Source organism: Vombatus ursinus, unplaced genomic scaffold, assembly GCF_900497805.2.
Source record: "Vombatus ursinus unplaced genomic scaffold, bare-nosed wombat genome assembly UNPS02009918.1, whole genome shotgun sequence".
NCBI classification, from domain to species: Eukaryota; Metazoa; Chordata; class Mammalia; order Diprotodontia; family Vombatidae; genus Vombatus; species Vombatus ursinus.
In genome coordinates, this window is record NW_020949696.1 from 517,246 (window position 1) to 531,659 (window position 14,414).

Sequence of the window (14,414 nt, forward strand, 5' to 3'; positions counted from 1 at the left end):
CCACAAGGACATCCTCATTCTTCCCTGGCGTTCCTGCTCCCAGCTCCCCCATTCCCCAGAAAGTTGTCTGAGATGAACTGGCACATTCTCAGCCAGACTCCTAGGTGCCCCAGGCTGGTGGGAACCCTCCAAGGGCAGCCTATGCAGTTGAGTGTGTACCAAGGGCAAAGGTTACAAGTGATCATCCAGCCTCTGTCACTGGACCTCTAGTGACCTGCTTCTGAGGCAGCCCGCTCCATACTGGCATGCCTCTGATGATTAGGGTCTTTTCCCTGGGTTCGAATCCTGCCTAAGATGTTTACTTGCTGGGTGGTTCTGGGCAAGTTTCTTAACTTTTCTGGGCCTCAGTTCCCTCATCAGTCAAATGAGGGCTTTGGGTAATAACCTCTAAGTTCCCTTTCAATTTTAAATCTACAATGAAATGAATGTTCGATTCTTATATTAAGCTGAAAGCCTCAGCCCCAAGCAGAGCGAGCCTAATCTGTCTCCTCCGGTAGCCCTTCTGAGTGGTCATTCTCCCCCTGCCCGCCCTGTCCTTTTCCAAGCCCAAACCCCCTCCTGTGGCATGATGTCCATGATTCCCTTCCCTCTTCTCCGGCCTCTCTCCGCCTTGTCCCCAGAGTAGATATAACCCAGGGGAGGGGCCTGGGAGGAGGATACCCAGGAGCTGTTGAAAAGAATTTCCTGGGAAGGAGAGGGTCCTCCCTAATTCTCTTCCCTACCCACTCTTCCCACAGTGCAAGGAGGAAGCTGTGGGGACCCTGGAAGCTGTGCAGGCACTACATGGTGTCTCCCAGCTCTTGCCCAAGTCCAGGGAGAGCTACGTTAGCAGGTGCCTGGAACTTGAGCGACTGAGGAAGGAAGGCACCAATCAGAAGGAGATTGATAAGGTAAGGTAGGCATGAGTGCCTGGGCAGAGCCTCATTGGTCCTGGAGGCTCTGCCTGACCTAAGGCACCTTGCCTTGTCCAGTGACATCCAAAGAAAAGGTCAGAAAAGTGAGTCAGGAGAATCCACTAACTTGCTGTGTGACCTTGGGTAATTGGTTTCACCTCAGTTTTCCCACCTGCAAAATGGGTGACAGTACTCCTCCATCACTTGGGTGATTATGAAAGTCAAATGAGAAGATAGATGTGAAAGTGCTTTTTAAACTGAAAAGGGCTCTATGAACCATGAGATATCTTGAAAGGGGTTGATATCTTCTGGAGTTGAGCAAAACAAGCCTAGTCCCTCTACCGAGATAGCCCTTCAGAGTGCTCATGTCCTGACTTGAAGTCAGAGGACCAGGATTCAAGTCCTAACTCCATTACTTACTGACTTTGTGACCTTGGGCAAGTCCCTGCCACCTTCTGGGTCTCGTTTCCCTCATTTGTAAGAAAGGAGGGCTTAGACTGGGTGTTTTCTGCAAGGTTCCTTCCCGCCTCAGTCCTCGTGGTCCTCTCTTATTGCAGAGCTTAGCAGCAGCAGCACCTAGTACTTAGTGAGTACTTAAATGCTTGGTGAGTTCATGAGATTCTCTGATCACCTCTGCCCCTGCTTCACCATTAAGTGCATTCTTTGTCCTCATTGGGATCTCCAGTTCCTTAGACCTTCCCTGTTCCCACCTCTAGGGCAGCTAGGTAGTGTAGGGGGTAGAACCCCAGGCTTGGAATGAAGAAGATTCCTCTTCATGTGTTCAAATCCAGCATCAGACATTTACTAGCTGTGTGACCCTGGATAAGTCACTTAACCCCATTTACCTCAGTTTCCTCATTGGTAAAATGAGCTGGAGGAGGAAATGGCAAACCACTCCAGTATCTTTGCCAAGAAAACCCCAAAATGGGGTCCCGGAGACTGAAAACGATTGATCAACATCCCCCGCTCCATCCCTCCTTCTTGACCTTATTTTCTTCCTTTCATTCTTTTGGCCTGGAAGTTAACCATTTTGAAAAGGCTTTGTCTTCTCCCTTAGAATCCCTGCGGCTTGAGGCTGGTCATGCCCACCCTCTTCTCTGACTGCTCCTGAGATGCTCTAGGAAGTCCCAAATTCACGTGGCCCAGGCTTACTCAAAATCAGCTGACTAATTGTGCACTCCTGCCAGACAGTCTGTCTTCTATGTCAGATTTACTACCTGTCACGGTCAGCTTCTGGGGTGTAAGCCTAGGATATGAAGGAGAATCTTGCAAGACCGCCAACTTGTGATACCAACTTTTCTGGTGATTCATATAGGCACAGATGATAACTCCAGAAGGAATCTAGAAAGCTTTGCCAAGGGTTCTGAAGTCTCAGGGGAGTAACTGAAGACCCTTAGGGTCACAGGTGGGGTTTTCATCACTGCTGCCAAAGGAAGGCGAGGACTTTAGGAGCCTGTAAACTCGTTTTGAAAAAATATTTTGATAATATCTTTGGTTTCCTTTGTAATGCTATTTAATGCCTTTGAAAACTTTATTCTGAAAAAGGGTTCCTAAGCTTCACCAGACCGTCAATGGGGACCATGACATACACTAGGGGTAGGTTCCCCACCCCTGACATAGACCCCCACACACAAAAGGTTAAGAAGATGGTGTGGAAAAGTAGGATTTGGGTTTCTGGACCACAGCTTAAAATATAGGAATGATGGCCTCCCAGCCAGGGCTCAAATGCCAGTGGTGGCAAGAATGTATTTTCCTGGAGTTTAGGAAATCTAATCCAGATAACTAAGGAGAAGAGAGAAGACCACCTAGTTCTGCTTACCAAGCTCCATCCCATAGAAAATGGTGACAGAGCAGGAATGAGAATAGCGGTCGAGACACACAGAAATTCACAGGATAAAAAATTCAAGGAAGAAGCATGAAGTAAGATCTGTGGTCTCAGATCTCTAAAGACAAATTCAAAAGATCCTGATGCTAAGAGGCAGATTTGGCCTCCTAGGGTATTAACTGAAGCTTAGAAGAAAGACTGAGACCTTTGTCTGGAAGTTGACTTGAAGAGTTTCTTCTCAAAAGAGACAGGATTAGGGGCAGCTCGGTGGCGCAATGGATAGAGCACCAGCCCTGGGGTCAGGAGGACCTGAGTTCAAATCTGGCCTCAAATACTTGGCACTTACTAGCTGTGTGAACTTGGGCAAGTCACTTAACCCTATTGCCTAGCCCCCCCCCCAAAAAAAAAACAACAACCAAACAAATAACAAAACAACAGGATTAGAAAAAGCCTGTGGAAGCAGAGTAGCCTTATATATTAAGAAAATGCACTTCTATAAGGGAATCCAGGGACCAGAATGAGATAAAGTATGGTTGAGAGCATTTGGGTGAAGGTCGACAGAGGTAGAAATGGAAAGAATATTGCAATCAGAGTAGACCGCAAGCCAACTGGGGAGAAAGAGGAAATAGACAGAAGATTAAGGAAACCATTGATAAGCTCGGGTACAGAGATATGTTATAGCAGAGTTGGAGACTTCAGTCATCTAGACATCATCTGGACTCACAGGGTTGGGGAGCTTGTGGCCTCAAGGTCACATGTGGCCTTCTAAGTCCTGGGGTGCCGCATTTTGACCAACGCCAAGTTTTACAGAACAAATCCTTTTATTAAGGGGATTTGTTCTGTGAAGTTTGGATTCAGTCAAAGGGCCACACTTGAGGACCTAGAAGGCCACGTGTGGTCTTAAGACCACAGGCTCCCCAACCCTGAGCTGGAGCTTTCTTATTCCAAAGCAGAAGAGCTAATAATTTTTAATTTTAATAATAATAATAATAAACAGTAATGATAATTCTAATAATAATTTCTTAGCTCGCTTTAATGATCATTTTATTCTTCAAAAAGTGGAGGAAACAAGGGTTCCTGTTTTTCTGGACCTGAGCATCCTCAGTTAGGAGATTGTTAGGGAAGAAATGATTGGAACCCTGGGGAAAAGTGAGTGTTCTGGTTTAGGATCTATAATAAGGGGAGTTAAGTATAATCTGACCTGTACCCCAGATTTGGGGAGAACAGATTTCAAAGGGTGAGAGAGAGAATGGAACCTCTTTAAACACTTTGATTTCCAAGGATTTAGAACAGACTTCTTAAACTGGGGTCTGTGGATGTATTTCAGGGGCTCCATGAATTTGAATGGGGAAAAAATGACGTCTTTACTTTTCGTTAACATCTCCCTGAAATTGAGCATTTCCATCAATTATCAATGTAGGCCACAAACCATAGTAGTATTAGACTTCACCAGATTGCCCAAGGAGTCAATGAGATGCACAAAAAAATCCTTTTTATTGAAAGGATTAAGACTAAAATCCCATAAGAAAAGATAGTGCAGGAAGAATAGGAAGTTCTCATGAGTGAAATTCTAGAAACAAAAAGAGAAACAATTCTAATGAAGAAAAAAAGGATTTGTTTAAAGAGACCAAGGCAGACACAAGGGAAACTTGCCGACCAATTTAGATTTTTATAAAAGACACATATAGAAGATAAGAGCAAGGTCAGATGACTGAGGATGAACACAAGGGCGGAGCATGGTCTGATAAGAATAGTGGGAGAATAGGGAAGCTAGGGAAAAAAAGTCAAACAAGTTTTTCAAAGCTGTATGGGGGGAGGGTAGAGGAGAAGGTTCAGAGGAGAGTTAGGGTTGCTTCTTGAAATGTATGGGATGTTAATAGCAGAGAGTGAAGAAAAGATACAGCTGATCAACTTTGATTTTGCATCTGGTTCCTCAGCCAGGGAGAAAGATCTTCTGGATCAGAAAGGATAGACCAATGATGGCTAATGAGGGGGTGGATGCTCGAGATAAATAGAAAGATTGTAAAAGATCATCTAGCTCTTAAACTCTTGGTTTAAGGGTCAGGAAGATGCAGGGGTAGGGTTTTATAGGATCAGGAGATTTAGGATAAGGGATCGTAGGATCTGGGAACCCTTGGAGTCAGGAAGATTCAGAGATAGAGAGTTATAGGATCAGGAGATTTAAGGATCCAGGGATCCTTAGGGTCAGGGAGTCCTGGGATCAAGGGATTTAGATGTGACCTGAGAAGGCATCTATGACCCAAGAAACCGTCTAGCCCAACCCCCTCATTTTAAAAGTGAGAAATCGGAGTAGCAGGAACTTGCCCGAAGTCACACTGGAAGTAAGCAGTCAAGCTGGTGTCCAGTCCTGGGCCTTTTGACTCAGAACTCTTTCCACTACCTTATGAGATCACCAGGTCCAGATGTACTCTCTCCCTAGGAATTGAAAAAACTAACTGATGTGATTGCTGAGCCTGGAGAATGAAAAAGGTGCTAAATGTTTCCATTTTCAAAAAAGGGAAAAGAGCAATATTTGCAGACTATCCGCCAGCGAGCTTCTCTTTGATTTTGGGCAGAATTCTAGAATGCATCATAAATGAGGAGTTTAGTGGACATCTAGTAAAGGAAGTTACGTCCCCAAGTAGGAGCATGGTTTTATCAAGAGCAGGCCTTGTCAGACTTATCTCATTTTCTATTTTGATTAGGTTATTAAATGGATAGATAAATGGCATACAAGTGATGCAGTTTATCTCAGTTTTAGCCAAGCATTTGAATCTCACATTTGATTCTTGTGAACAAAATCCCACCATAGTATGGGAGGATTCAGAACTAGTTGAGTGGCCTGGCATAAATAGTTGTTATTAGTAGTTTGATGTCAACTTGGAAAATAGTCTTTTAGTGGAGGGCCCCAAGGATTTGTCCTTCACCAGAGTCTGGGATAAAAGCAAGTTTACAAATGATGCAGTACTAAAACATCAGATAAATGATCTGAAAGGATTGCAACATAAGATGAAATTTAGTAGAGATGAATGTAAAGTTTTACATCTAAGTTTAAACAAAATCAAATTTACAAGCACACAACTAAGAAGACCTGACTAGACAGCAGGTCACTTACAAAAGAGCTGGGGGTTTTAGAGGACTCTAAGTTCAATATGGGGCAACTAGGTGGTGCAGTGGATAGGGCCTGAAGTCAGGAAGACTTGTTTTCATGAGTTCAAATCTGGCCTCAGACACTTACTAGCTGTGTCACCCTGGACAAATCACTTAACCCTGTTTGCCTCAGTTTCCTCATCTGCAAAACAAGCTGGGGAAGGTAACAGCAAACCACTCCAATATCTCTGCCAAGAAAACCCCAGTTGGGCCTATGAAGAGTCAGATGTAGCTGAAATGATTGAATAATAACAACAACAATTCAATGTGAGTGTACAGTGCAATATAGCTACCCCCAAAATCAGTGCTGTCAGGCCACATTCAGAGAGGCAGAGACTACAGGCCAAGAGATGTGATAGTCCGGCTAGCCTCTGACCTGGTCAGGTAATATGAAATACTTTGACATTGATGGGCCGACAAGTGTCCAAAGAAGAGTGGCCACAGTGGTGAAGGCTGATGAATTCATGCCTTATTAGCATTAGTTGAAGGCAAGAAAGGAATTCCACCACTGGGGACTCCACGTCCTTGCCCCAAAGCACTCCTGTAGTAGCGGGGAGAAGCATAGAGTCCTTTATTGTATACCATCCAGAAAGTCACCATATTCAGTACAAAAAAAAAGTTTATTCTAGAAAAAAGAGAAGACTTAGGGAGGATTGACAAGGTAGCCATCTTTGAGTATTTGAAGTGATGTCATATGGAAGAGAGATTAAACTTATAATTTGACCCCAAAGAGAGGCGAGTTTAGGCTTGAAGTCAGGACCAATTAGAGCTGATCAGAAGTGGAATGGGGTGCCATGGTTGGAGTAGGGATGGGTCATCTTCAATAGAGGTCTTCAAAAAATGGGTAGATGAGAACTTGTTGGGTACATTGTAGAGGACATTCTTGTCCTTGTGTGGTATCTGAGGCCTCTTCCACCTGTTATGATTCTATGATCCACTTGAAGCCCCCAACTTTCATTTCCCCTCTCAGGAGATTTTGTTGTTTCTCTTAACTGAAGTTGATGCCATCCACAATGAGCTTCCTCAGCTCCCGTCTTCCACACCTGAAAATATCTCCCTTTCTTAGAAGATTATGTGACCCTTCTCCTTTTCAAGGCTTACCTTGTCATTTGTGCCCATGATTCCATCTCCTGTCCAGTCATTCGAGGATCATTCCCTCGCTCTCTTGTCTTCAATTTCTCTCTCTCTCTCTCTCTCTCTCTCTCTCTCTCTCTCTCTCTCTCTCTCTCTCCCTCCCTCCCTCCCTCCCTCCCTCCCTCCCTCTTCCTCTCCCTCCTGGCCTCAGGCATAGCATTTCTCTTATCTTTAAATTCTTATCTTGGCCCTACTGTTCCTTCTAGTTAACATCCTGTGTCTCTTCCTTTGATTGCTGTTATCATCCTGTGTCTCTTCCTTTGATTGCTAGGCTTCTGGAAAGAACAGTTTATACTTTCTGCCTCTGCTTCCTCATCACTCATTCACTCCTCCACCCTGGGTATTATGACTTCCCACCCCCTCCACTCTATTGATGTCGTTTTTTTTTCAGAGGTCACCAATGACTAATTAATTGCTTTGGCCATTGGACTTTTCTTAGTCTTCATTCTCCTTGACCCATCTGCAGGTTTTGACACTGTTAACTACCTCCCTCTCCTCCTGAGCCCTCTTTCCTTCGGTGGCTTTCAACACTTTACTTTCTCTTGGTTGTGCTCTCTGCAGGAGAGTTTGAATGCTTGGCTGTTTAACTCAAGAAAGGACCTCGGTGTCTGGTTTATCTTGCCAGGTGATCTTCAGAATCTTCTTTAGATAATTCAAATGGAATTGATTCATTTTCCTGGCATGGCGCTGGAATAGGCTGACCATGTTGTTTGAATGACAAATTTCCATTTGCCCAAAAGACTATTTTACAGAGAACTTATGCAAGGAAGGCGTTCACATGATGGTCAGAAGAAGTGATACAAGGACACTCTCAAGGTCTCCCTAAAGAACTTTGGAATCAATTGTGTGACAGGGAGATGCTGGCAAAGGACTGCCCAGCAGGGTCACCCTCATCAAAGAAGGCACTATGTTCTATGAGTGAAGCAGAATTGCCAGAGCTCAAAAGAAATGTAAGATGTGCAAATTTAGAGACATCTCCACTCCTAATGTTCATATGGACTATTTGTGCTCGACCTGTGGTGGAGCCTTGCAAGCCCACATTGGTTTGATCAGACACGGTCAGACACAGTGTACATTAACTCCGATATAGTGATGTCATTTTGGTCTTCTTCAATAACGAAGGACAGCAACCAACCAATAGCCATTTTCTTCGTTAGTCTTTTTTTTTTTTCACTCAGATCAATACATTTTAATAACATAGAAAGATTTATCAGCTTGAAGAAACACATTTTTGCCCCTAAAACTACCATGCCATCTCAATGGCATAATTGTTTCAGGACCGTTCAATGAAGACGTTTAAGCATTTCTTCTTAAACTATTACCTGAGCAAAAAGGCTAGAATGCAAGTTTTCTCTAAGACAAGATCTTTCTTCTGGTCCTAATGAAATTCCTCCACAAAACCTTTTTATGCTTCTTTTGAGTCTTGTATTTGAAAGTAAATTTTCTATTTAGCTCTGGTCTTTTCATCAAGAATGCTTTCCTCTATCTCATTGAATATCCATTTTTTTCCCCTGAAGGATTGTACTCAGTTTTGCTGGGTAGGAGATTCTTGGTTGTAATCTTATCTCCTTTGCCCTCCAGATTATCATATTCCAAACCCTCTGATCCTTTAATGTAGAAGCTGCTAAATCTTGTGTTATCCTGATTGTGGTTCCACAATACTTGAATTGTTTCTTTCAGGCTGCTTGCAATATTTTCTCCTTGACCTGGGAACTCTGGAATTTGGCTATAACATTTCTGGTAGTTTTCCTTTTGGGATCTCTTTTAGGAGTGATTGGTGTATTCTTTCAATTTCTATTTTACCCTCTGGTTCTAGAATATCAGGGCAGTTTTCCTTGATAATTTCTTGAAAGATGATGTCTAAGTTCTTTTTTTGATCATGGCTTTCAGGAAGTCCAATAATTTTAAAATTATCTTTCCTGGATCTATTTTCCAGATCAGGTGTTTTTCCAGTGAGGTATTTCACATTGTCTTCTATTTTTTCATTCTTTTGGTTTTGTCTCATTGTTTTTTGATTTCTCATAAGGTCATTAGCTTCCATTTGCTCCATTCTAATTTTTAAGGAATTATTTTCTTCAGTGAGCTTTTGGACTTCCTTTTCCATTTGGCCAGTTCTGCTTTTTAAGGCGTTCTTCTCTTAATTGGCTTTTTGAACCTCTTTTACCATTTGGCTTAGTCTGTTTTTTAAGGTGTTATTTTCTTCAGTATTTTTGTGTCTCCTTTACCAAGCTGTTGACTATTTTTCATGATTTTCTTGCATCACTCTCATTTCTCTTTCCAATTTTTCCTCTCCCTCTTCTACTTGATTTTCAAAATCCTTTTTGAGCTCTTCCATGGCCTGGGACCAATTCGTATTTTTCTTGGAGGCTTTGGATGTAGGAGCTTTGACTTCGTTGTCTTCTTCTGAGTGTGTTTTGATCTTCCTTGTCACCATAGTAATTTTCAATAGTCAGAGTTTTTTTTCCTATTGTTTGCTTTTTCCCAGCCAATCACTTGACTCTTTAAGTCTTTGTTAAAGTAGAGCTCTGCTTCCAGGGTGTGGAAGCTGTTTTCAGAGATACTTCTAGGGACCTGTAAGTTTTCTGTTCTTCCAAGGTGGTACGATCTAAGGAGAGGTGTTTCCTCCTCTCCTGGCCTGAGCTCTAGTCTGTGAGCAACCACAAGCACTCTTTTCTGCCCTGGAACTATGAAGAAGGTGCCCTCTCCACTGTGGCTGCAAGCTCTGCTTTGCTAGTGCTCCTTTTTGCCCTGGGACTGCCACCCAGGACTGCAACCCGGCTCCAAGTATGGGCAAAGCAACAGAATCCTGCCTCGGAACTAGCAAAAAAGACCTCTTTAATCTCCTTCTGACCAGTTGTTCAATGCCCTTACATCTGTGGGCTGAGAGCTCCAAAAGCAGCTGCTGCTGATTCAGTCACTCCCAAGGCCTGTTCCTGGTGTGCTGGGGCCATGGCCTGCACTGGACTGCACTCCTCTCTCACCCAGGTGCAACAGACCTTTCCTGCCAACCTTCCAAGTTGTCTTGGGCTGGAAATTTGTTTCACTCTGTCTTTTTGTGGGTTCTGCTGCTCTAGAATTTGTTTAGAGTCATTTTTAAAGGTATTTGGAGGGGTTTGGGGGAGAACTCAGGTGAGTCTCTGCCTTTACTCTGCCATCTTCTTGGTTATTCTTCTACCTGTCTGACTTGTGCCTTCTTGGTCTCCTTTTGTTCTCTTCCTCTTGCCTCCATGACTCTGGGTAACCACTATAACTGTGGCTCTTTCCTAGGCCATTTATCTTGATCTATACTTAACTCCCATGGATTCAACTGTCACCTCCACACAGATCATACCCAAGTCTATGTATCCAGCTCAGATCTCTACACCTGAACTCCCACTGTGTCTCCAGCTGCCTGCTGGACACCTGCCTGGGTGTCTTACCAACACCCCTAACTCAGCAGGTCTAAAACAGGACTCTTCTTTCCTCTTTTAGCTGCCCTTTCTGTAATTATCCCCATTTCTGTTTTTGGCACTGTCATCTTCCTTGCTATTGAGGCTGGAAACCTTGTTCACCTTTGAGGCTTTCCTTTCCCTAGTGTCCCACATCTGAGTCCTGTTAAATCTATCTCTACAGCATTTCTCCAGTTCTACTCTCCCTTATCTCCACTCTCATCACCACAACCTTAGCTCGCCTCCATATCACTTTTTGCTTGGACAGTTGTAATGGCCTCTGGACTGGTTTCCCTGACTCCATTCTTTCCTCTTGTGTACATATCTCCTTCATTCGGCTTCAAAGCTAACTTTCCTAATGCATGGGTCTGATTTTGTTACTCCTCTGCTCAAAAATCTTTAATGGCACCCTACTGTACAATGCCTGGCATATAGCTTAATAAATACTGATTGATTGCCTGAGAGAAAATACAGAATCTCTAGCCTGGCATTTAAGGCTTTCTATAGTCTGGTTCTAGTTTAAAAAAAAAAAAACCTTAAAAAAAAAAGGACAGAAAGAGGATTGAAACCATGAGTCAGTCATGTGGTTTTTATTTTAAATATACATCACCTTTAACATGATAATCCCAACACTGTTCTTTATGTCTGTATCCCCTTCTGCTCTTTATGTTTTCATGCATGCTCATTTCTCTTCCTCCTCCTCCGCTTTCTCCTTTGGTTAAATCTCTTCTCCCCCATCTACTCTTTCTTTCTAGGCTTATTACATTCTACCTCCTTTCATGTACTTTATGTCAGTTGTATTGAAGTTTAATGATGTTTTAAAAAATATATTAAACTCTTTTATTTTCCCATCACCTTCATTTCTGAATACATACCTCCCCAGTGAGTCAACAATCATTAAAAAAGAATTATAAAAAGAGGAAAAAAAAGTTCAGCCAAGGCAACTAACCCATCAGCTGGGTCTGACAGTCTCTGTGATAATCCACACCCCCAGCCCCTGCCTCTGCAAAGAAGGGAGTGAGGAGCATTTTCTCATAATTACAGTGTTCAGTTTGGATTCTTTGTGGTTTTTTCCCATTGCTCTTGTCATTGTGTCAATTGTTTCTTGGTTTTGCTTTCTTCACTCTGTATCAGTTTGTATCCATTCCAATGCATCTTTGAATTCTTGGTATTCATTGTTTCTTATAACAAAGCAATATTCCATTATACTCACGTACCACAACTGTAAGGATGAATTACATTCTTGGGTCCTGAAAAAATGAGCAGATATGATGGCAGAGGCATCTCCAATGATATTTGAAAGATCACAGACAAAAGGAGAGGCATGACAAGACTAGGGAAGAGCAAGTGTTGCCCAGTTTTCAAAAAAAGAAAGAGAACAGAGTCTACCAACTACAGGCTAGTGAGTTTAACTTCAATTCCTCGGAAAATTCTAGAGAAGATTTTTATACAGATGGACAGTGAATGTTTAGAAAGGGAAGTAGTGATTACTAAGAGCTAACGTGTTTGGCTTCATCAAGGACAGATCATGCCAGACTAACCTTATTTCCTTTTTTTACAGGATTATTACATTATTAGATGAGGAAAAAGTTAGGGTTATAGTTTACCTAGACTTTAGCAAAGCTTTCAATTAAAGCATTACAAATGATTGTTTTTTTTTAATTAATTAATTTATTTTTAGTTTTCAACATTCACTTCCACAAGATTTTGAGTTCCAAATTTTCTCCCCATCTCGCCCCTCCCCCCACCCCAAGATGGCATGCATTCTGAATACCCCTTCTCTTAATCTGCCCTCCCTTCTATCTCCCCCCCCCTTCTCTTATCCCCTTCCCCTTCAATTTTCCTGTAGGGCAGGATAGATTTCTATACCTCATTTCTTGTGTATCTTATTTCCCTGTTGCATGTGAAAACAATTTTTTTTAACTTTTGTTTTTAAAACTTTGGGTTCCAAATTTTCTCCCTTCCTCCCTCCCCACCCACCCTCATTGAGAAGGCAAGCAACTCAATACAGGTTATACATGTGTAGTCATGCAAAACACTTCCATAGTAGTCATGTTGTGAAAAACTAAGTATATTTCCCTTAATTCTATCCCACCCCCCATTTATTTTATTCTCTCTTTTGACCCTGTCCCTCCTTAGAAGTGTTTGAAGATTCACTCATTCCCTCTCACCTTCCCCCATTTCCCCTCCTCTGTAAAAGCCTTTTCTTGTCTGTTTTATGTGAGATAATTTACCCCATTTAACCTCTCCCTTTCTCCTTCTCTCCATATAATCCTCTCTCACCCCTTAATTTTATTCTCCAGATATCATCCCTTCATCTTCAACTCACCCTATGCCCTCTATCTATCTATCTATCTATCTTTCTATCTATCTATCTATCTATATACATATATATAATTTTTTCCCTCCAATTACTCTAATACTGACAAAGGCCTCATGAGTTATAAATATCTTCTTTTCATGCAGAATGTAGACAATTCAACCTTAATAAGTCTCTTATGATTTCTCTTTCCTGTTTACCTCTTCATGTTTCTCTTGAGTCTTGTATTTGAAAGTCAAATTTTCTATTCAGCGCTGGTCTTTTCATCAAGAATGCTTGAAAGTCCTGTATTTCACTGAATGTCCATTTTTTCCCCTGACGGATTATGCTCAGTTTTGCTGGGTAGGTGATTCTTGGTTGTAATCCGATCTCCTTTGCCCTCCAGAATATTGTATTCCAAGCCCTGTGGTCCCTTAATGTAGAAGCTGCTAAATCTTGTGTTATCCTGATTGTGTTTCCACAATACTTGAATTGTTTCTTTTGAGCTGCTTGCAATATTTTCTCCTTGACCTGGGAACTCTGGAATTTGGCTCCAATATTCCTAGGAATGTTCCTTTGGAGATCTCTTTCAGGAGGTGATTGGTGGATTCTTTCCATTTCTATTTTGCCCTCTAGTTCTAAAATATCAGGGCAGTTTTCCTTGATAATTTCTTGAATTATCTTTTTTTGATCATGGCTTTCAGATAGTTCAATAATTTTAAAATTATCTCTCCTGGATCTACTTTCCAGGTCAGTTGTTTGTCCAGTGAGATGTTTCACATTGTTTTCTATTTTTTCATTCTTCTGAATTTGTTTTACAGTGTCTTAATTTCTCATAAAGTCACTAGCTTCCAATTGCTCCATTCTAATTTTTAAGGAAGTATTTTCTTCAGTAAGCTTTTGGACTTCTTTTTCCATTTGGCCAATTTTGCTTTTTAAGACATTCTCCTCATTGGCTTTTTGGACCTCTTTTGCCATTTGAGTTAGGCTATTTTTTGTTATTTTCTTCAGTGTTTTTTTGGGTCTCCTTTAGCAAGCTGTTGACTTGCTCTTCATGATTTTCTTGCATCACTCTCAGTTTTTCCTGTACTTCTCTTACTTGCTTCTCAGAATCCTTTTTGAGCTCTTCCATGGCCTGGGACCAATTCATATTTTTCCTGGAGGCTTTGAATGTAGGAGCCTTGACTTTGTTGTCTTCTTCTGGTTGTATGTTTTGATCTTCTTTGTCACTAAAGAAAGATTCTGTGGTCTGACTCTTTTTGCGCTACTTGTTCATGATCTCAGCCAGTTACTTGAGTTATAAACTCTTTGTTAAGGTCGGGGTCTGCTTTCATTGTGGAGAATGTACTGTCCCAAGCTTCAGGGGTTTTGTGCAGCTGTTTTCAGAGGTACTTCTAGGGACCTGTAAATTTTCAGTTTTTCAAGGTGGTACAATGAAGGGCGGGGTGTTTACTCCTTTTCTGGCCTGTGCTCTGGTCTGTGAGTGACCACAAGCACTCCTCTCTACCTTGGAACTGTGAAGAGGATTCCCTCTCCACCACCACTACAAGCTCCACCATGCCAGTGCTGCTCCTTACCCCAGGATCCTCACCCAGAACTGTGACCCAGATCCAAGCAGGGCAAAGCAAAGAATCCTGCACCAGCAAAGAGATCCCTGCAATCCCCCTCTGATCAGCCACTTGATT

At 42.2% G+C, this 14,414-nt stretch overlaps 1 protein-coding gene across 4 annotated transcripts in view; it reads left to right on the forward strand.

Annotated features, from left to right (window-relative positions):
* Positions 1–14,414, forward strand: part of FCHO1 (FCH domain only 1) — a 57,425-nt gene that overhangs the window by 16,388 nt on the left and 26,623 nt on the right. For all 4 annotated transcript variants that reach the window (XM_027853167.1, XM_027853166.1, XM_027853170.1 and 1 more), the window contains exon 6: positions 738–890. In XM_027853167.1, the coding sequence (XP_027708968.1) occupies positions 738–890 (153 nt within the window). The remainder of the gene's footprint in view (positions 1–737; positions 891–14,414) is intronic.